General features: G+C 45.1%; 1 protein-coding gene across 2 annotated transcripts in view; it reads left to right on the top strand.

The window, feature by feature from the left end:
* RNF213 (ring finger protein 213) overlaps positions 1-22498 on the top strand; it is a 143431-nt gene that overhangs the window by 110340 nt on the left and 10593 nt on the right. Inside the window, exons 45-59 of one of the 2 annotated variants that reach the window (XM_016194823.2) lie at positions 736-905; positions 1002-1101; positions 5797-5908; positions 7158-7371; positions 8323-8513; positions 8755-8877; positions 10096-10206; positions 10889-11131; positions 11998-12079; positions 13850-13884; positions 14968-15062; positions 17374-17533; positions 18063-18222; positions 18902-18993; positions 19540-19791. In XM_016194823.2, the coding sequence (XP_016050309.2) occupies positions 736-905; positions 1002-1101; positions 5797-5908; positions 7158-7371; positions 8323-8513; positions 8755-8877; positions 10096-10206; positions 10889-11131; positions 11998-12079; positions 13850-13884; positions 14968-15062; positions 17374-17533; positions 18063-18222; positions 18902-18993; positions 19540-19791 (2140 nt within the window). Of the gene's footprint in view, positions 1-735; positions 906-1001; positions 1102-5796; positions 5909-7157; positions 7730-8322; positions 8514-8754; positions 8878-10095; positions 10207-10888; positions 11132-11997; positions 12080-13849; positions 13885-14967; positions 15063-17373; positions 17534-18062; positions 18223-18901; positions 18994-19539; positions 19792-22498 lie in introns of those variants that run through there. The other variant, XM_016194821.2, reaches the window with a different exon arrangement.

The following is a 22498-nucleotide window of genomic DNA, read 5'->3' as shown; positions in this document are numbered from 1 at the left end:
CCTTTTTCCCTCATCATTCCTCTCTGTCTCTATCCAATATATAAATAATAAAAATTAAAAGAATATGTATCCAAAGGCCCTGAGCAAAAATTAATTAATTAACTAAAATAAAGGTTCCTACCCTGTTCTAAGTGCACAGAATGAAAACACTGACCAGGGAGGCTGCTGGGGTTACCTACACATGTGGGCCCCCAGTTAATTTCCCAGCACCAAAGAAAAACATTTACTGTCTGGGGGGCTGTCTGGTAGCTCATTCTGTAGGGTGTACATGTTACCATGCACAAGGACCTATGTTCAAGCCCTAGACTACATGGGTGCACTTGGGGGGGGCATCATGAGTGCTGGGACAATGCTGTGGTATCTCTCCTCTGTCAGGGCCAGGTGGCGGTGCACCTGGTTGAGCTCCCAAGTTACCATGTGCAAGGACCCATGTTCAAGCCCCTTAGTCCCCACCTACAGGGTGAGGCTTCATGTGTGGTAAAGCAGGTCTTCAGGTGTTTCTCTCGCACTCTGTCTCCTGCTTCTCTCTCTCTCCAAAACAGGTTAACTAGATAATATTTTTAAAAAGAAAGAAAGAAGTAGCTACCAAAGAGCAGGAAAATCATTCTGGCACTGTGCCCCAGTGATAACCTGGTAGAAAAAAAATCTGTAATTCAAGTCTGAAGCATTCTGCATAGAGGAATAGTGGGATGTGTTCTGCAAGTCTTCCGACTGTGTTCTCCAACTTTCCCCAAGGGCAGCAATCCAGAAACACACCTGCTTCCGTGAGATGTGCAACAGCTTCTTCATAGACCTAGTCTCCACCATGTGCTTCAAAGACAATTCTCCTCCCCACAAGGACGTGGTCATGGCCCTGCTGTCCTTACTTTTTGTACAGAAGGGACATTTTAGAGATGCCACCCATCGTGAGTTACTTTCTCCTGGTAGACTGAACAATTCAGTTCTCATCTCTCTTTCATGGGGTTGATTGAAATGAGTTGTCTTTTTCTTTGTGATTTAAGGAACCCATGAACACACAAAGTCACTGTCTCCCTTTGATGATGTTGTGGACAAGAGCCCTGTCATCCGCTCGGTGGTGCTGAAACTGCTTTTGAAATACAGGTGATCCCAGAGAGCAGAAATCTATGTCTAGAGTCTTTATTTCCTCTGTGACTTCCTGTATCTGGAGTGAGTCCTAACTTTCTGTTTATAAAGTCTGGATTTTCTATGTCTGGAGTCCTGACTTCCTCTGGTTAGAATGAGACTTGACTTTCTGTGTCTGAAGTGCATCCTGATTTCCTTCCTGTGAGTCTGAAGTTCAAATTTCCTTTTTTTTTTTTTCTTTGCTATTGAGCATTTGTCCAAAATGAACAACTACTTCCTATGAAGTGTTCAGTGAGGGAGGCTGCCTGGATAATTCTCAGTGTTGGTTGAATGTTTATAATCCCCACATAAAGCTTCCTGGCATAAACAGCACATATTGTTTTTAACAGGTTCATCTTAAGCTTTTCTTTTTTTTTTTTATTTCTTTATTGGGGAATTAATGTTTTATATTCAACAGTAAATACAATAGTTTGTATATGCATAACATTCCCCAGTTTCCCATATAACAATACAACCCCCACTATGTCCTCTATCATCCTTCATGGACCTGTATTCTCCCCACCCACCCACCCCAGAGTCTTTTACTTTGGTGCTATATGCCAATTCCAGTTCAGGTTCTGCTTGTGTTTTCTCTTCTGATTTTGTTTTTCAACTTCTACCTAAGAGTGAGATCATCCCATATTCATCCTTCCATTTCTGACTTATTTCACTTAACATGAATTTTTCAAGGTCCATCCAAGATCGGCTGAAAACAGTGAAGTCACCATTTTTTATAGCTGAGTAGTATTCCAGTGTGTGTGTGTGTGTGTGTGTGTGTGTGTGTGTGTGTGTGTGTGTGTGTGGTGTGTGGTGTGTGTGTGTGTGTGTATATATATACCACAACTTGCTCAGCCACTCATCTGTTGTTGGACACCTGGGTTGCTTCCAGGTTTTGGCTATTACAAATTGTGCTGCCAAGAACATATGTATACACAGATCTTTTTGGATGTGTGTGTTGGGTTCCTTAGGATATGTCCCAAGAAAGGAATTGCAGGATCATAGGGTAAGTCCATTTCTAGCCTTCTGAGAGTTCTCCAGACTTTTCTCCACAGAGTTTGGACCAATTTACATTCCCACCAGCAGAACAGCACATACTTTTGAAGAGAAGGCCAGAATGTGGGGAATGAATGGCTGTAATGTTTGAAACACTCCCTCTTCCACAGTTATGGGTTTGTGGTTTTTGAAGCTAATCTCAAATCTTCCTGAAGCCTTGTCATCTTAGATGTCTTCTAAGTTTTGTTGCAGCTTTTGTACTTCTCTGACTCTGCAGACGGGTAGAGAAGCACTTATGGGGCCTGGGTGGTGGTGCACCTGGTTGAGCACACATGTTATAATGAACAAGGACCTGGGTTTGAGCCCCAGTTGCCACCTGCAGGGGGAAAAATATCTGTCTCCCCCTACCCTCTTGATTTCTGACTGTCTCTATACAATAAATAAAATTTGAGAAATATAATAATAATAATAATAATAATAATAATAATAGAAGCCTTTGTGGCTGTAGGGCTGTAGCTCAAGGGGTTTGTCAAACTATGGTTTTAAAAACATCTTAGAAAACTGATCTGTGTTGGTTGGTACAATTTAATATACTCATGTGCCCTCTGACTCTACTGGCTCTACTGGGAGGTGTTGGCAAACCAACACGCTGTAAGAAAAGTTCTTCCAGAAGCAACTATTTCTAGCATAAATATCTAACAGTGGATTCAGAATAGTGATCACATTTACATGTGATCTGGGGCCAGGAAATGGCTCAGTGGATAAAGCATAGCCCTTCCCATATTTGAAACCCTGGGTTCATTGCCTAGTACCACATGGTTACATCATGGATGGTAGAGCAGTGTCTTACTCTCTCTTTCTCCTCCTTCCCTACTTCTTCCTTTCTCCTCTCTACCTTAAATATATGTGGGTGTATATATGTATGGGGGGGATTGGGCCAGGCAGAGTACACATGTAGGCTACAGGTTCATTCTCTAGTGCCAGGAAAACAAAAGTGAATGAAGCCCAGATATGCTGCATCCTTGTCCACAGACATTTCTTTTCCCTTATCATTTGTAAGTCTGTCCTGATAATATTCCTTAAGGGTTTGAAAATATAGTTGATAATAGAAGTCGTCTTAATGACTGTTAATGCATACACATCTAGGTTTGACTTGAGATCTGCAAATGGCATCTTTTGATAAATGGTAATGATTTTGCTACATGGGGGCTCTGGACCTGAACATCTGTGCTTAGAGAAATAAAGTGTAGTCATTGGCACGCAGAGACCTTGCATCTAGAGGAGATTTTTGAACATGAGTAGTAATAGTACATTTCAACACTTTTGGGAGCCTTAAAGACTAAATATTGCATAACCAGCAAAACAACTCTCTTGCACAGTTTTTTTTTTAAATTTTTTATTTAAGAAAGGATTAGTGAACAAAAGCATAAGGTAGGAGGGGTACAACTGTACATGACCCAGGTTCAAGCCTAGGGCGTTGAAGGAAGCTTTAGTGTATGTTCTCTTACACTCTGTTTCTGTCTTCTCTGTCTCTGTATTAATAAGAAGGAAGAGATACTGCAAAGCTTTTTAAAATTAAAATATTAGTCATAAAACAATAGTTTAAAAAATCAGCACCACCAGGGATCAGTGGGATAGCTCACTGGGGAAGGCATCTGCTTTGCCATGTGCATGACCCAGGTACAAGTCTCTGGCTCACTACATGAGAGTGCTGCAGCACTGGGGGAAGCTTTGGTATTGGCAGAGTGTCTCCAGGTGGGGTGTTGGATATTTATGCTAGAAATAGTTGCTTCTGGAAGAACTTTTCTTATAGTATGTTGGTTTGCCAACACCTCACAGTAGAGCCAGTCAGTCAGAGGGCACATGGAGTGTCAACTTGTACCAACCAACACAGATCAGTTTTCTTTTTTTGCCTCCAGGGTTATCACTGGGACTCTGCACTATGAATCTACTACCCCTGGAGGCTATTATTTTCCCATTTTGTCGCCCTTGTTGTTTATCATTGTTGTTGGCTAGGACAGAGAGAATCTGAGAGAGGAGGGGAAGACAGAGCCAGGGGGAAAGAAAGATAGACACCTGCAGAGGAGCTTCACCACCTGTGAGGTGACCCCCCTGCAGGTGGGGAGCCAGAGGCTCAGACTGGTATCCTTACACCAGTCCTTACGCTTCGTGCCATGTGCACTTAACCTGCTGCACCACTGCCCAGCCCCCACAGATCAGTTTTCTTTTTTTTTAAGTTTATTTATTTATTTATTTATTTCCTTTTGTTGCCCTTGTTGTTTTATTGTTGTAGTTATTATTGTTGTTATTGATGTCATCCTTATTAGATAAAACAGAGAGAAATGAAGAAAAGAGGGGAAGACAGAGAGAGGGAGAGAAAGATAGACACCTGTAGACCTGCTTCACCACCTGTGAAGTGACTCCCCTGCAGGTGGGGAACTGGGGACTCAAACCAGGATCCTTATGCTGGTCCTTGCACTTCACACCATGAGCACTTAAACTGCTGCGCTACCACCCAACTCCCCAGACCAGTTTTCTAAGCTGTCTCTAAAGCACCATTTGACAAACCCCCAGAATACAGTCCACAAAGGTTGCTCCATCCATCTGCAGAGTCAGAAATAGCCTCAGTCATTTGGGAGAAAAAGAAACATACAAACAAACACTGTTAAAACATCTATCTCTTATAGCTAGCTACAAAATGTATAAAACCATATTCCTAAACACTTTTAAAAGATTTTATGTGTTTATTTTTAGATAGTTACAGACCACTGCACTAAAGCTTCCTTCAACATGGTGGGGGGTTGACTCAAACCTGGATCACACGCATGACAGCACACTATCCAAGTGAGCTATTTTACCAGCCCGGAACTTTCTTTCTGTATTCTTTTTTTTTTAACCACAACACTACTCAGCTCAAAGTCATTGGTGCTGTCAAGGATCCAACCTAGGAGCTCTCACCTGAAAATCCTGTGTACGACTACTGCACTCCTCCCCTAGCCCTGTGATCATTTTCTTCCTATCTTCTTTCTAGTGACAGAAATCATAGGGGCCAGGTGCGGGTGCAACTGTTTGAGTGCACATGTTACAATGTGCTTTCCCCCTGGTCCCCACCAAGTGGTGAAGCAGTGTTGCAGATGTCTCTCTGTCTCTCTCCCTCTCTATAACCCCCTTCCTCTTGATTTCTGGCTGTCTCTATCCAATCAATAAGTAAAGATTCAAAAAAGAAGAAAAGAAATCACCTAAACGGTAGGTGATTGAGGTTCCCAGCAATTGTCAAGATTATAATAGAATCCGAAACAAAAAAAAAAGAGAGAATGAACACTGACCTAATATGTAAACTTTTATAACCCTATAATACTGTGCTAAAGTATTTCCAATAAAGTAATAGTACAAACTAAAGCCATCTGTATAGGCTGTCTGTATACTAGTGGTCATAGGAGGATGGATAGATGGCTGGATACTTGCTTTTTATTTTTTTAATTTATTTTTACCAGAGCACTGCTCAGCTCTGTCTGATGGTGATGTTGGGGATTGAACCTGGGACCTCTGGTGCCTGAGGCATGAAAAACTTTTTGTAGAATCATTATGCTGCCTTCCCCAGCCCTTGCTCTCTCTCTCTCTCTCTCTCTGTGTGTGTGTGTGTGTGTGTGTGTGTGTAGCTGCAGCTTCTTTCTCCCATAGCTTCCATGATGTGAAGGACTACCTCCAGAACTACTTGTCTATGCTGGAGCAGAAAGCCTTCATCACGGAGGACAGAGCTGAGCTGTACCTACTCTTCAGCCACTGCCTGGAGGTAGGCTGCCTTTCACTGCCACACGGCTTCCAGAACTGCTGAACCTAGTGATTCATGGAATGGCAGAAATGTACCAAACCTAATTCTGGACAATACAATAAACAGATGATCTGACCCTGGTTCAAGTTCCCAGAACCACATAGAAGCACCATGCATAGCACCAAGCCTGAGCACCATGAGTGGTGGAGTGGGGCTCTGGTGCCTCTTTACTCTCTCTCTTCTTCTTCTTCTTCTTCTTCTCCTTCTCCTTCTCCTTCTCCTTCTCCTTCTCCTCCTCCTCCTCCTCCTTCTTCTTCTCCTTCTTCTTCTTCTTCTTCCTTCTATCCCTTTCTAACAGGAATTGAAAGATGAACAAATACATTTTAAGTCTCCTAGGAGCAGTGAAGTCATGCAGGCTAGAAGCCTGGTGGCAAAAAAAAAAAAAGAAGAAGAAGAAGGAGAAGGAGAAGAATAAGGAGAAGAAGAAGAAATACAGAGAGATCCCAGCATGGTGGGGGCTGGGGCTTGCACCCAGGTCACATATGGCAAAGCAGACCCTCTACCAGTTGATCTCTTATGCCAGTTCTTCCTTATAAGATTTCTCCCCTGTCCCCACCCATCTTGCCTTTATTTCTTTTTTAATATTTTATTTGTTTACTGGAGACAGAGAGAGGTCAAGAGGGGAAGGGGAGACAGAGAGGGGAAAAGACACACACACTACTGCAGCCCTGCATCACCACTTCTGAAGCTTCCCCCACTTCAGGTGGGAACCCCACAGGCTTGAACCCAGGTCCTGGAGCATTATAATGTGTGCTTAACCAGGTGTACCACTGCCCAACCCTCCATCTTGCCTTTAAATTAAAAGGTATCTTAGTTTTCCTTCATTCAAAAAAAATTGACTCTCAACCTAAACATCCCCCACAAGTCTTATTATCTGCATAACTCCATTGTTTCTAGCAGACAGTTTTATTTCTTTCAGTTTCAGACATAAAAAGAGAGAGAAATAAGGAGAGACACCACAGTACTGGTTCACTTTTCTTGGAGTCTCCCCTTATTTCCAGGCACAGTGCTCCCAGGTGGAGCAGGGGGCTTGAACCCAGGTCCTGACACACAGTAAAGTGGGTGTCTCCTGGGCAAGCCAGCTCCTGGCTCAGACAGGCACTCTGGATCCTTCCTTTATGTCCTTGGCCACCCTGTGGGCATTGTGGAAGACTGGGGGCTGTGTGCTGAAAAGACTGACATACTTCTCTTTCTGGCGCTTTGTTGGTAGGACTCGCTGCACGAGAAAATGAGGGCCTTCTCCGCAAGCGAGGAGCTCAGGCACCTGAGAGAAGAGACTCGTTTCCTCAAGACATGCCAACCCAGGAGAGGTGGCCGAGGCAGAGCGGAGGAAGTGTCTGTAGATTACCTGCAGCAGATGGCCCAGCTCCGCCTCTGTCTGGACCGGGCCTCCAGCTTCCTTGCTGAGCTGCAGGAAGGCCCAGGCAAGGCCCCTGCTGCCTGTCTGCCCTTTGGGTCTGCAGGGGGGTGAGCAGTATTGTGCCCTGTTAACACACATGCTACAGTGCACAAGGACCTGAGTTCAAGCCCCCAGTCCCCACCTCTGGGTGGAGGGGTACTTCATGAGTGGTGAAGCAGTGCTACTGGTGTCTCTCTGTTTCTCTTCCTATCTCCCTGGTCCTGGTTGATTTTTCTCTGACTCTATACAATAAATGAATAAAATTAAATAGTTGGGGTGGATCCCATAAGTGGCATGTATCACCACGTACAAGGACCTGGGTTCAAGCCCCAGGTCCTACCTACAGTGGGAAGATCACACAAGGTAGAACAGAGCTGCAGTGTTCTCTGTCTTCCCCCCTTTTCTGTTTCTCTTTGTCTCTATCAGGAAGGGGAAAAAATACCCATCAGGAGCCACAGAGCAGTTGTATAAGTTGTGTGAGCCTCAGTTATAACCCTGGTGGCAAAAATAATAGTCATAATAGGGGGCCAGTTGGTGGTGCACCTTGTTGAGCACACACATTACCATGCACAACTCGGATTTGAGTCCCCGCTCCCCACCTGCAGGGAGGAGGTTTCATGAATGATGAAGTAGGTCTGCAGGTGTCTGTCTTTCTCTCTTCTCCTCTCTCTTTCCTCCCACCACTCAATTTCTCTTTGTTTTATCTAATAAAATAGAAAGAAGGAAAAAAATGGCCACCAGGAGCAGTGGACTTGTAGTGCCAGCACCGAACCCCAGAGACCATCCTGGTGGCAAAAAAAACAACCCACAACATTTAATTTAATTAGTAAAATAAATTAACATTAAAAACAGTGTGAAGATGGGTTCACCAAAGAGCCTTTGGTCTGGATTAGCTCTCACTCACCTGTGGGCTCCTGCGGTGGGGCTCTGTTTCCCCTGAAGACTATGCAGAGGCTCACCCCCACTGCCTCCACAGATGTGGCTGAGGAGAAGCGGCAGTACCTGGAGCAGGTGGCTCACTTCTGCACCCATGCAGAGAACGACTGGTTCCGGGTCTACCTAGTGCGGAAGCTCACCAGCCAGCATGGGATAGAGTTGGTGCAGCGGCTCTCCAGGCAGGGCCACCCAGCCCGGTGGGTGTTCCCCAAGGGCGTCCTGACACAGCAGGTGAGCGGTGACCAGGCCCGGCCAGCCTGGAGGCTATCACAGGGTCCAGCCCTCCAACTTCCATCACCTGGGAGGAAATGCCTGCCCCAGTTCCTGACAATGTTCAGGCTTCCTGCTATAGAGAAAAGATGCTCACCTGCTCCTGAAAGCCCAGGCCCTTGCTTTTTCCAGATATTTCTTTGTGTAGCACCCCCAACCATCCCCATGGTGACCCATAACCATGTTCTTTCTGTGGTTCCAGAAGGACAATCCCAGCCAGATAGACCGGTACCTGGTGTATGGTGATGCCTATAAGAATGTTCGAGAAGCTGTGGGCAAGGCTATCCTGGAGTGCCAGTCCCAGACAGTGGAGGCCACTCTGCAGGTAGGATGCCCGGGCTGCTCTCTGCACAGGGTGGCACCCACCCATGGTACAATGACAGGTGCATGGAGAGTGACTGAAAAAGGCCATAGCCCAACTGGTGGCTGCGGCTACCTGCATACCTGCCTCAGTGGAGAACAGATTTGTTTTTGCCCATTGCTTCTATGCATAGCCTCTTCAGCAATCACTTCCTTCCTGGTGGCTCCAATGTAAGGTGTGCTGGCACAGTTTTCTAGTATATACTCTTGTATGTCCCAGATCCCTTTGTATGCTGATGTGTGACCACTTTAGGAAAGAAAGAAGGTTTCTAGAATTTAGTTTTTATTTTATTTTATTTACGTATTTTTAATAGAGACACTAAGGTAGAAGAGGGAGATTTAGAGAGAGAGAGAGAAAGAGAGAGAGAGAAAGAGAGAGAGAGACCTGCAGCCCTGTCTCATGGCTCATAAAGTTTCCCCCCTGCAGGTAGAGACCAGGGGTTTGAACCTTGGTACTTGTGCATGGTAACATGTCTGCTCAACCAAGTGCAGCACTGCCCAGCCTCTAGAATTTAGCCTTTAAAGCATTCCCTTTGAACTGGTGAGATTTACCCCACCCTTGTGTTGGGAAAAGAGAAGGCAGATTGTTCTGTCTCTGCTGGGGTCCAGGTCCAGCGAAGCAGCTAGAAAGAACCCAGGTGGTTGCTTCTGTTCTTTCTGTTATGTAAGCAGGAGTGAGTTTAATATCCGACTTTTCATGAACCTCACAGCCCCAAGCTTTTTTCTCTTTGGCTCAACCTCACTCATAAAGCAGGAAGTGCTTCTCAAGCCTTGGCATGGGCAGAGGGTCCTAGTTTAGCCCCGTTTACACCCCTGATGATGACCAAAAGCAGGTCCTTTGTGACACAGGGCCCTGAGCTCCATAACCCTCTCTGGTTCTTGGGCTAATTCACATTCCTTTTTTATTTTTATTTATTGGACAGAAACAGCCAAAAATCAAGAGTGTAGGGGGAGATAGAGAGAGAGAGAGAGATACCTACAGCATTGCTTCACCACTTTCAAAGCTTTCCTCCTGCAGTTGGGAACCAGGGACTTGACCCCGGGTCCTTGTACATTATAATGTATGCTAAACCAGGTGTACCACCACCTAACCCCCTTATTCCTTATTCATCTATAAGAATCACACAGGCTCCTGCCTTTAGGAAAAAGGAAAGTAAGCAACTTAACCTCTTTTATTTTCCAGGCTTGCAAGGGGTCCAAAACTGAACAGGTGGTCTACTTCCTGCTAGCTCTGTTTAGAGAGGTCACTACTTCCTACAGGTCCCAGAACAAGAACCTTTACCCAAAGCCAGAGGTGAGTGTCTGCTTCATGGCTGGGCTCAGAATCTCATTTGGAGGGGCCTTTTAATGTTAATATGAGAGAGAGAGAGAGAAGAATGATGCTAGGGATCAAACTTGAGACCTCATGCTTGAATGTCCAGTGCTTTGTCCACTGTGCCACCCCAGGTCCCAAGGAGGAACTTGTTTGAATAGAGGCAAAAGTCAGCAGAGGAGATAGCATGATGGTTATGCAAAAACACTCTCATGCCTGAGACTTCAAAGTCCCAGGTTCCATCCTCCCCTCCTCCAGCTCCACTCCCACCTACCCCCACCCCCTGAGCATGCACATACACAACCACCACCACCACTACAAGCCAGAGTTGAACAGTGCAGCGGTTAAAAGGAAAGTCAGAAACAGAATGTATACCTATTCTTTTTTTTTTTTTTTCTTTTATCTAGGATGGGAATTTTCTATTTCCTCACATAGAGGAGCTACTTTTTGGCTCACTTGGAGAATTCCAGTGAGAACTAAAGTCACAAATAAGAAGCAGTGTATACTAAAACAGAATGTGCTTCTTCTGTGTGCAATGAAATCTGTCTTCTGGAAAATTTACTTTCAAATGTTAATAATTTGACCAACTTCAAGGAAAACTTTCAAATCAGTCTACTGGCCTTTTCTTATATATTTTAATATCAAAACAATATTTTTGTATCAGAAATGCGAGGTTATGAACAAATTCATTGAAGACAGCAAGATCCTTTCTTCACCTGATATCCAAGATTTTGCAAAGTCACTTGTGAACAATACATTCCCACTGCTGGGGACAGGCTCCAGTGACAGCATCCTTGAGGGGACAGTGACAGAAATGGCCATTCATGCTGCGACTATCCTTCTGTGTGGGCAGAGCAATGTCTTGGAGCCCCTCAAGAATTTGGCCTTCTCTTCAGCCACCATGCTGGTAAGGGGGATGCACTTCCATCAGCTTCTTTGAGGAACACGCTCATGGTCTGTTATTGCAGAGACAGAGCCTGTACTTGGGAACTATTGAACTGTGCACCTTCTAGATTCTCTCTCTGCCCCTCTCTCACTTCATCCTTTATTCCCCAATGCTGCAGGTAAGCATACTTAGTCCTTTATACTGTAGAGACAGCTACTGATCTTCCTCTGCTGGGAGTTTTTGTATCAAAAAGAAAGCACTTTGGAGGGGGCTGGGAGGTGGCTTGGTTGGTAGAGCACACACATTCACATGCATGAAGACCTGGGTTTGAGCCCCCCAGATACCCTATCACAAGGGAGTACCTACAGGGGTGAGGGGAGCTTCGTGAGTGGTGAAGCAGTGCTACGTTGTTGTCACCCTTTCTCTATCTCTCTTATCCCTATTCTCTGAAATGAGATGGTTGCTGGGGTGGTGGAGTCAGGCAGGCACTGACAACCAGTGATAGCCCTAGTTGTGAAAGAGAGAAGGAAGAAAGAAAGGAGGGAGGGAGGGAGAGCAGAAGAAAGAAAAAGGGAAGGAGGAGGGAGGGAGGGAGGAAGAAAGAAAGAAAAAGGGAAGGAGGAGGGAGGGGAGAAAGAAAGGGAAGAAGGAAAGGAAGAGGAGAAAGGGAAGGTATGAAGGGAAGGAAAGTAAAGGAGAGGAGGGAAAAGGAAAGTAAGCAAGAAAAGGAAGGAGAGGTGAAGGAAGAAAAAGAAGGAAAAGAAAGACTGGAACCCCCCTCCCCTTTTGCTCTAGGCCTCCCTTGAACAACACCTCCCCCCCCCCCCCCCCCCCCCCCCGGTCATCATGCTCATTTCCTAAAGCTTTCTCTGCTCTTGGTTTTCCAGAATTCTTTCCTTCCAACCATGCCTGAAGATTTACTGGCTCAAGCAAAGAACTGGAGTGGTCTGGAAGGTGTCCATTGGTACAGTGAGTATTGCTGTCTGACTCCATATGCTTTATGCCCAGGGCCCCCAACTGACTGCCTTGCTCTCCTGGTAAGAGGAGCAGGAAGTCAAAGTCTCTGGCATGGACCTGCTCAGTATAGAACTACCCTTTGTTTGGACCATGAGTTAAATCTTTCAGAAAGAGGAGATATAGGAGACAGAAGAATTTCTCTGCTGCCTGAGTAACTTATTCTTTTATGTGGTTGTTTTCCTTCCGGGACTTCACCTCAGTGGGCTGCCTTTTTCAGACAGATACAGGGAGTGAGAGAGAAAGACAGTGCACCACTAAAGCTTCCTCCAATGCAGTGGGAGCTGTGCTCAAAGCTGAGTTGTATGCAGGACAAAGTAGGTGCACTATCCAAGTGAGCTATTTTGCCAGCTCTCTTTAATATTAAGGCTTGCTTAAAATATACCCATGGGGGAGTCGGGCGGAAGTGCAGTGGGTTAAGTGCACGTGGTGCAAAGCACAAGACCAGCATAAGTATCCTGGTTTGAGCCCCCAGCTCCCCACCTACAGGGGAGCCGCTTCACAAGTGGTGAAGCAGGTCTGTAGGTGTCTATCTTTTTCTCCCCCTCTCTGTCTTCCCCTCCCCTCTCTCTTTCTCTCTGTCCTATCCAACAATGATGACATCAAGAACAACAATAATAACTACAACAATAAAAAAAACAAGGGCAACAGAAGAGAAAATAAATATTTTTTTAATTAAAAAAATAAAATAAAATATACTCATGGATGGTAGTGCACCTGGTTGAGTGTATACATTACAGTGTTCAAGGGCTCTGATTCAAGCCCCTGGTCCCTACCAACAGAGGGAAAGCTTCATGAGGGGTGAAGTAGGGCTGTAGATGTCTCTGTCTCTCTCCCTCTCTATCTCCCCACCCCCTCTCAATTTCTCTCTGTCTCTATCCAAGAATAAAAATAAATAAAATTTAAAAATAAAATAAAATAAAATATACTCATGGCAGACCCAGGGCAGAGTGCAGTGATAGTTCATAGGACTTGCTTGCAAGAAGTCCTGAACCTGGGTTCAGTCCACAGGAACACCAATAATCATAGCTGAGCAGGACACCACCCCACCGCCCACACACAAGCTATCTACCTCTAAGTGTTACTCCTGGTGAGAGCCTACAAGTCCATTTCCCCTTTTTCTGGAGAGTTAAGTTCACAGACTTTTCTTTCTTTTTCTTTCTTTCTTTCTTTCTTTCTTTCTTTCTTTCTTTCTTTCTTCCTTCCTTCCTTCCTTCCTTCCTTCCTTCTTTCCTTTCTTTCTTTCTTCTCAATTTCTTTATTGGAGGATTAGTTTTTACATTCAACAGTAAATATAATAGTTTGTATATGCATAACATTTCTCGGTTTTCCACATAACAATACAGCCCCCACTAGGTTCTCTGTCATCCTTTTTGGACCTGTACTCTCCCTCCTGCCCACACCAGAGTCTTTTACTTTGGTTCAATATACCAATTCCAGTTCAGGTTCTACTTGTGTTTTCTCTTCTGATCTTGTTTTTCAACTTCTGCCTGAGAGTGAGCTCACAGACTTATCACAAACTTCTGCAGCAGTCCTATCTGTGGCGTTTCTGACAAGTGTAAAACAGTTGAGGGCTAAGCTTACAGCATAAGGCAAGGTTTGTATGCTGGACATCCACTCTAGAGTGCATCTTGTGTGGCTCTGCCAGAGAGGAGGTGGTCAGCTTTTCCCCAGGGTTGTTAAGACATAGGTCACCAGCCAACACATGTCCTATTCTTTCCACAGCGTGTCCCAATGGCCACCCATGCTCTGTAGGAGAGGTAAGTGTTGACAGTCGGGGTTCAGGAAATGATCCTTTGGGTGTGAAGGGGAATAACTAATGACTGGCTCTCTAGAGGGACACAGTCTCCTCTAAGGCTCTTGCAGGGTTTTCAAGGAAGCTTCTAGATGGTGCTAGGGGGCTCCATCCCAGTGCTCAGCCCCATGGACAGTATTCCTTAGCTCTGAATCCTGGAGCTTCTGGCCTGGCCCCTGGCAGCATCATTTGTGTTAGCTCAGCAAAGGCTGATTTAATAAAATGAGTAAGAGATATGGAGGGAAAGAATGACACACAAGCTTCTTCTAAGCTATATGCCCATGGCCTGGGAGGTGGCTTGGTGGTTAAGCTATGGACATTTGATCCTTAGCATTGCATATGCCAGAGTAATGCTCTGTTTCTTTCTGTCTCCCTTTCTCCTTCAATAATATATATATGTATATGTGTGTGTGTACGTGTATGTGTATGTGTACGTGTATGTGTATGTATATCATCCCAGAAGGTGGTGTAGTGGACTGGAACTATTGAACTCTCAAGCATGAGCTCCTGACTTTGATTTGATTGTTCTGGTTCTCTCTCTCTCTCTCTCATCTCTTTCTTTCCCATAAGTAAATTAATTTTTAAAATACAAATGGAGATAGAGAAAATTGGTTTGTTTTGTGATAAGGAAACTTTGTTTTTTGCATCATCACTAAAAGGGAAGAGAATTTAGAGAACACTTGAGGAGGTCAGGTGCTATTTTGCTTATTTGAGAAGGAAGAGGAAAATGGAAAGACTACTATGGGATGATATAACTCATAAGTGGAATAATATAGAGAACTTAAACACATTAACTTGAAAAAATAATATATAGTCAACTCATAACTGTGGCCTTGGGAGAACTATGGTGGTAACATTTGTGGGGGACATACACAGAACTCTTGGTGGATATTCGCACCTAAGCTGTAAGTTCCCGAGTTACACAGAGCAGGGCCCTCCTCGTCCCTGAAGACTTCCAGGGATGTGTTCCCCTGCCACCCCACTGTATGCACTTGTGCACACAGTGAGGCCAGCACCCATACTGAGCAGAGTCCCGTGTCTCTCCTAGTGCGGCAAGCCAATGGAGCAGAGTTACTGTGTCGACTGCCACGCACCCATTGGAGGAATCAATCATAATCCAAACCAAGGATTTACAGCCATCCAGTAAGACTGAATTTCTATCCTAACTTGCCAGCCTGTAATTATTGGAACAGTTTCTATCCCCAAGGATCCACTGATACCCAAAAGAGGATCAGCTCCTTGAGTATGCTTGGGCCTGTGTCATACTGGATAGTAACGCCAAGGTCCTGTGGCAACACATCATTGGGGGGTTGACTCTGAGCTTAGTAACTAGGCTTTTAAAACTGCAAAGTGGAGAGGCCAAGTGGTGGTGCACCTGGTAGAGTGCACCATTACCATGCACAAGGACCCAGTTCAAGCCCCTGGTCTCCTGTGAGGAGGGTCGCTTCACAAGCAGTGAAGCAAGTCTACAGGTATCTTTCTCCCTTTCTCCCTATCTCCCCCTTTCTTCTCAATTTCTCTTTGCCTCTATCAAAGAAAGGAAAGAAGGTAGAAAAGAAAAGAACAAGAAATATACTTTACCTGGACAAGTGGCCTAAGTCAGAAGGGTATTTTTATCTGTCAAACCAGAAACCAAGCATTTGTCTATGTGCATGGACCCTAGCTTCTACTTATAACCCCTTCACTTCCTCCCATTTTACGAGAGTAAAGGAGTTCTAGTCCACCTCATAGGATGATCCAGAATCCAGAGAAAGAGATCTGTCCCCAACCCCAGTCCCTTCAGAGAGCAGACAAGACCCTTCTGCCATTAGACATCTGGCTGTCCCCATCCAGGCCTGTGGCAACTGAGTGGACCTTGTGAAACTACACTGCCCATGGTGGGGGGAGGGGGCAGGGACAGGGGGGTTCACACAGAGTCCTGCCAGGCCTGGGTCTCTGCTTTAAGTCTGGGGAAATCAGGACGGTGTGTGCTGTCTCAAACTCTGGCTGTCCCTGAGCCTACCTGCTCCTCTCTCCACAGTGACTGGAGCACTTGGCAAGCTAGCACTTGGCAGAATGTGGTGGGCTTTTGACCAACCAGAAAGCTGATTCTGTAGAGTAAAAAAAAAAATTGCAACCTGAGAGGTGGTGCAGTGAATGGAATGCTGGACTCTCAGTCAGGAGGTCTTGAGTTCAGTCCCCCAGCATCACTGTGGCTTTTCTCCCTACCCTTTGCACTAACAAGTAAATCAAAGCAAAGAAAAGCAGGAGGGAAGGCGAAAAGAGAAGGATGAAAACAAGATGATCTTCCTCAGGTGGAACTTAAGAAACAAGGAAAACACAGAGCGAAACTTGGCCTAGGTGGGGTACATTGCGTCAGAACAGAGGATGCTGGGTGAGGAGGGGAAGGGAAGAAGTAGAAAAGACTTCGGGGTCCTGGTGCATGATGATGGAAAAGAACCCAAGCTGGGGGTGAGAGTGTCTGCAGACACCTGTTACAAAGTGATGAGAGCTTCAACTTGTGGGTCAACAACTGTATTGCAAACCATTACCCCCCATAAAATGGCATTAAAATGCAGAAAAAAGGGAATCCGGCGGTAGTGCAGCAGGTTAAGTGCAGTGTCACAAAGCGCAAGGACCGGTCTAAGGATCCCGGTTCAAACCCCTGGCTCCCCACCTGCAGGGGGGTCGCTTCACAGGTGGTGAAGCAGGTCTGCAGGTGTCTATCTTTCTCTCCCCCTCTCTGTCTTCCTCTCTTCTCTCCATTTCTCTCTGTCCTATCCAACAACGACATCAATAAAAAGAACAATAATAACTACAACAATAAAATAACAAGGGCAACAAAAGGGAATAAATAAATATTCTTTAAAAAAGATTTAAGGGAGTCCATTTCTCTCTGTCCTATCCAACAATGACAACAACAATAATAATTACAACAACAAAAAAAAACAAGGGCAACAAAAGGGAATAAATAAATAAAATAAATATTAAAAAAAAGATTTAAAAATACAGAAAAAAATAAAATGAAAAGAAGGAAAAAAAGAGAAAGGACTTTCAGGAAAAGTAGTCTAGATGAGAAAGGGTAAGAACTTTTAAAGTTGGGAGTCGGGCTGTAGCACAGCGGGTTAAGCGCAGGTGGCGCAAAGCACAAGGACCGGCATAAGGATCCCGGTTTGAACCCTGGCTCCCCACCTGCAGGGGAGTTGCTTCACAGGTGGTGAAGCAGGTCTGCAGGTGTCTATCTTTCTCTCCTCCTCTCTGTCTTCCCCTCCTCTCTCCATTTCTCTCTGTCCTATCCAACAACGACAACAACAATAATAACTACAACAATAAAACAACAAGGGCAACAAAAGGGAATAAATAAATAAAATAAATTTAAAAAAAAAAAAGAACTTTTAAAGTTGTCTTCCAGAAAACCTCAGAGCCCCAAGGACTATAGTGATAATCTTCATTTGTCTTCTCTTTTCCCTTCCAGAAATAACACAGACAGAACTCAAATGGGCCATGTGCTGGGAGACCCACCACCCCGAGACATGGTGCTGGTATCTGACCGCGGGTTGTCCCCAGTGGTCTTCCTCCTCATCCGCCTGCTCACCCACCTGGCTCTGCTTCTGGGAGCCTACCACCACTCCCAGGTACAACAGGGTTCTTCCAGACCTGGTTTTTAGTTGTTGTCACCAAGGTTTGCCCTCCCTCTGGCCCCTCCATCTCTGCAGTGTCCTTGTGGCTATATCTACAAAGTCATGTGAGACACACATGTCCCCACTGTGGCTTCCGTGGTCTGGGGGTACTGATGGACAGGTTTACAGGACATTTGTAGACACATGGGTACAACTTCTCATCTCTTGGTGATAGTTGTCTACAAGACCCTTCCACTGGCTCTATCTTTGGTCTATGAATGGAGAGGCGCAGATAATCATGATCATGTGGTGTCTTTGTGGCAGCCCAGAGAAGCAAGCCAACATGCAGTGCTTCTGCAATCCGTGACACCCTCTTCTGGGCTTTGCAAGTCACTACCTGCAGGGCAGGGCTTTCAGCTGGCCCCACTCCTGAGCCTGCCCTCCAGCTGCACTGTTTAAGGGTGCTGCTGTGTCTCGGTTGAGAGGTGCCTTCTGATTTGCTGCCATCTCCTCTCCAGAGCTGACTTTGTCTCTACCTTCACAGGATGTGGGGAGGATCATTAAGCCACGGGTGAGGGACCCACAAGTCTTTCTGAAGCAGCACCTCCAGAGAGACTTGGAGCACTTGACACAGGTCCTTGGGAAAAGCGCCGATGAGACAGTCAGTGTGGTCCACCTGGTCCTGCGCACCCTTCTCCAAGCAGGTCAGTGGATGAACCAGGGCAGGCCTGGGGCAGAGGGAAGCCATGGTCTGGGTCTGCTGGGATAGGAGGTGAGAGGAAGGGACTTGTGGTGACACTGGTCCCATTCCTCTACTCCGGATTCAGAGTTCTGTCATTAAAGTTGGGAGACACATCACCAGATAGAGCACATACCCTGTTGTGTATGGGTTTAAGTCCCTGCACCACATGGGAACACCATGGATGGTGGAGCAGTGCTGTGATAGCTCTACTCTGTGTCTGTGTCTCACCTCTCTGAAAAAAAAGAGAACTCTGCCGCCTGGGAGGTGGTGCAGTGGATACAGTGTTGGACTCATGAGCATGAGGTTCTGATTTTGATTCCCTGGCATTGCATATGCCAGTGTGATGCACTGGTTTACTTTCTCTCTTTAAAAAGGAGGGAGAAGAGGAAGAAAAGTGAAGGGAGAGGAAAGGAAAGGAAATTGGACCAGGGAGGCCACTCAGCAGTATGATACATGCATGGGGTTCATTCCTTGGTTCTACGACAGAGACAGACAGATGCATTTTAATTTAGAAAGACATATCTACACACACACACACACACACACACACAATCATTATCTAGGGCTTTCTTGAATTTAATGTTGACTATGGCCATTATGGTTTTCTGTGCCTTGGGTAACTCACATGTTTTTCTTTGTAGGTTCTATAAATTTCAGTGTACAACTATCAACCAAAGATGGGAGAAACTACTGGGAAAAGATTATTGAGAAGATTCTTCTCCCTGAGCTGCAGGTAAATGAGGAAAGAAAACAGCTGCCTGGTGCCTTTCATGAAGTGACAGAGACAAACCCTGGAATATCCTGGGTGCCCAGCCTAGGTCCTGCACACAGATGTTAACACCACTAGCCTATTATCTTCCCAGGTCACCTCTTCTGTATTGTCTCCAAGCCCTCTCTCCTCCAGCAGCCATAGTTAAGTCAGACTGAGGCATCACTGTAACTTCAGAAAGTTCCAGTTCTGTCCTCCAATAGTGGTGATAACAGTTCATGAGAAATAGTGTCACAGGGAAACACACCATTAGAGGTTCACACTCCTCTTCAGATAAGGCTGACTGTTGAGGCCTGCCAGGAAAAGCAGGGTCATGAGATGTAGGGCTCTGAAACTCCTTTGTTAGGCTGACAGACCTGCAGACAAAATGAAAATGGTAATGCAAGTGAATAGGTGTATCTAGCCTGTGTTAAAAAATGAAAGCCTGGCCACCTGAAGTGGAGCCAAAGGGGAGCTGTGTCTTTGCACTGGGAGCTCACGTCCAAAGCCCTGTGTCCCTTCCCCACATAGCACCTGGATCAGTCCCTCCTGGCCGTGACCACTCTCATCAGCCAGGATGAGCGCATCAGCTCCAACCCTGTGGCCAAAATTGTCTTTGGGGACCCAGCGGCCTTCCTGCCCCACCTGTCTCAGAGCAGCATGGTCCATTGCTCCAGGATGTGGAGCTGCAGGAAGAGGATCACACTGGAGCACCTGCAGCACGTGGTGGCACAGAAGAACAGCAAGGACAGCGTGCCTGTCCTCTGGCATTTCCTGCAGAAGGTGAGGCACCCACCCCACCAGCCGTCCTGCTGGCCGACCCCTCCTGCAGGTGGGACAGCGATAGGTGGCATCCCTGCTTCAGCATGGAGTAGAAGGAATATAAAACTCAGGGGTGAGGAGTTGGCAGTAGCACGGCGGGTTAAGCACAGGTGACGCTAAGTGCAAGTCCGGCATAAGGATCCGGGTTCAAGCCCTCGACTCCCCACCTGCAGGGGAGTTGCTTCATGGGTGGCGAAGCAGGTCCGCAGGTGTCTGTCTTTTTCTCCCCCTCTCTGTCTTCCCCTCCTCAATTTCTGTTTTATCCAATAACAACAACAGCAATAGCAACAATAACAATAAAAAACTACAAGGGCAACAAAAATGGGGAGAAAAATGGCCTCCAGGAGCAGTGGTATTCGTAGTGCAGGCACCGAGCTCCAATGATAACCCTGGAGGTAAAAATTAAAAAAACAACAAATGAAAAAGAAAAAGAAAAAAACTCAGGGCAGAAGCCAGGCAGTGATGCACTTAGTGGAGCGCATGTAACCATGTGCAAGGATCTGGGTTTGAACCCTTATTCCCTACCTGCAAGGGAAAGCTTCACAAGCAGATATCTCTTTTTCTCCCTTTCTATCTCCTCTTTCCTTTTCAATTTCTCTTTGTCTCTATCAACAAAAGAAAGGGGGAAAAATGGCCACCAGGAGTGATGGATTTGCCATATAGGCACTGAACCCCAGCAATAATCCTGGTGGCAGTAAAATAATAATAATATAAAAAAAATCGGGCAGTAGTGCAGCAGGTTAAGTGAATGTGGCACAAAGCGCAAGGACTGGCGTAAGGATCTGGGTTAGAGCCCCCAGCTCCCCACCTGCAGGGGATTCACTTCACAGGTGGTGAAACAGGTCTGCAGGTGTCTATCTTTCTCTCCCCGTCTCTGTCTTCCTTTCCTCTCTCCATTTCTCTCTGTCCTATCCAACAATGACAACATCAGTAACAACAACAACAATAATAATAATAATAAACCAAGGGTAACAACAGGGAAAATAAATAAATATAAAATTTTTTTTAAAAATCAACTAAATATAAATATAGTTGGGAAGGAAATGAGGAACAACAAAAACAAAAAGATATAAAGGTCACAAACAGCAAGGTGCCAGAAAACGTACCTTAAATATCAGTACTATTTTCCATATTTTTCCTTTCTTTTTCTTTACTTTTTTATTGGGGGATTAATGTTTTGTTTTATTATTATTATTTGTTAGGGAATTAATGTTTTACAGTCGATAGTAAATGCAATAGTTTGTACATGCATAACATTTCCCAGTTTTCCACATAACAATACAATCCCCACTAGGTCCTTTGCCATCCTGTTCCAGGACTCTTCCCCCACCCCCCACCCCTAAAATCTTTTACTTTGGTGCAATATACCAACTCCAGTCCAGGTTATGCTTAGTGTTTTCTCTTCTGATCTTGTTTATCAACTTCTTGCCTGAGAGTTAGATCATCCCATATTCATCCTTCTGTTTCTGACTTATTTCACTTAACATGATTTCTTCAAGCTCCATCCAAGATGGGCTGAAAACAGTGAAATCACCAGTTTTAATAGCTGAGTAGTATTCCATCGTGTATATATACTACAACTTGCTCAGCGACTTATCTGTTGTTGGACGCCTGGGTTGCTTCCAGGTTTTGGCTATTATAAATTGTGCTGCTATGAAAGATCTTCTCCCATTCTGTGAGGGGTTTCTTTGTTTGGGTAGTGGTTTCTTTTGCTGTGCAGAAGCTTTTTAATTTGATGTTGTCCCATTGGTTTATTCTTGCCTTAGTCTTCTTTGTAATTGGATTCATTTCATTGAAGATGTCTTTAAAATTTACACAGAAAAGAGTTCTGCCAATATTTTCCTCTAAGTATTTGGGAGTTTCTGGTCTAACATCCAAATCCTTATTCCACTTGGAATTTACATTTGTATTTGGTGAAATATAGTGGTTCAGTTTCATTCTTTTGCATGCTTCAACCCAATTTTTCCAACACCATTTGTTGAAGAGACTCTCCTTTCTCCTTTTAATAGTCTGGGCACCTTTGTCTAAGACCAGATGTTCATAGGTGTGGGGGCTTACTTCTGGGCTCTCAATTCTATTCCACTGACCAGTGTGTCTATTCATGTTTTAGTACCAAGCAGTTTTGATTACAATGGTCCTATAATACAATTTGAGGGAGTTGGGTAGTAACGCAGTGAGTTAAGCACATGTGGCACGAAGCGCAAGGGCCAGTGTAAGGATCCCGCTTCAAGCCCCTGGCTCCCCACCTGCAGAGGAGTTGCTTCACAGGTAGTGAAGCAGGTCTGCAGGTGTCTATCTTTCTCTCCCCTCTCTGTCTTCCCCTCCTCTCTACATTTCTCTCTGTCCTATCTAAAAAGTAATAATAATACAATTTGAGATATATGAGTGTGATACCTCCAGTTATGTTCTTTCTTCTCAAGATTGTTTTGGCAATTTTAGACCTTTTCTGGTTCCAGATAAGTATTTGTAGCTTTTGTCCAGGGGATTAATGTTTTACAGTCAATAGTAAATACAACACATGCATAACATTTCCCAGTTTCTTTTCTCCTTCTCCTTCTTCTTTTTTTCCCTTTTTCATCAGAGCACCACTTAGCTCTGCTATTGCTGGTACAGGGGATCAAAACTGGGACCTCTCATATGCAAGTCCTGTGAGCTACTGCTGCACTAT

This window comes from Erinaceus europaeus, chromosome 14 (genome assembly GCF_950295315.1).
Source record: "Erinaceus europaeus chromosome 14, mEriEur2.1, whole genome shotgun sequence".
In the NCBI taxonomy this organism is placed as follows: domain Eukaryota; kingdom Metazoa; phylum Chordata; class Mammalia; order Eulipotyphla; family Erinaceidae; genus Erinaceus; species Erinaceus europaeus.
This window is presented reverse-complemented; position numbering and strand designations above follow the sequence as displayed.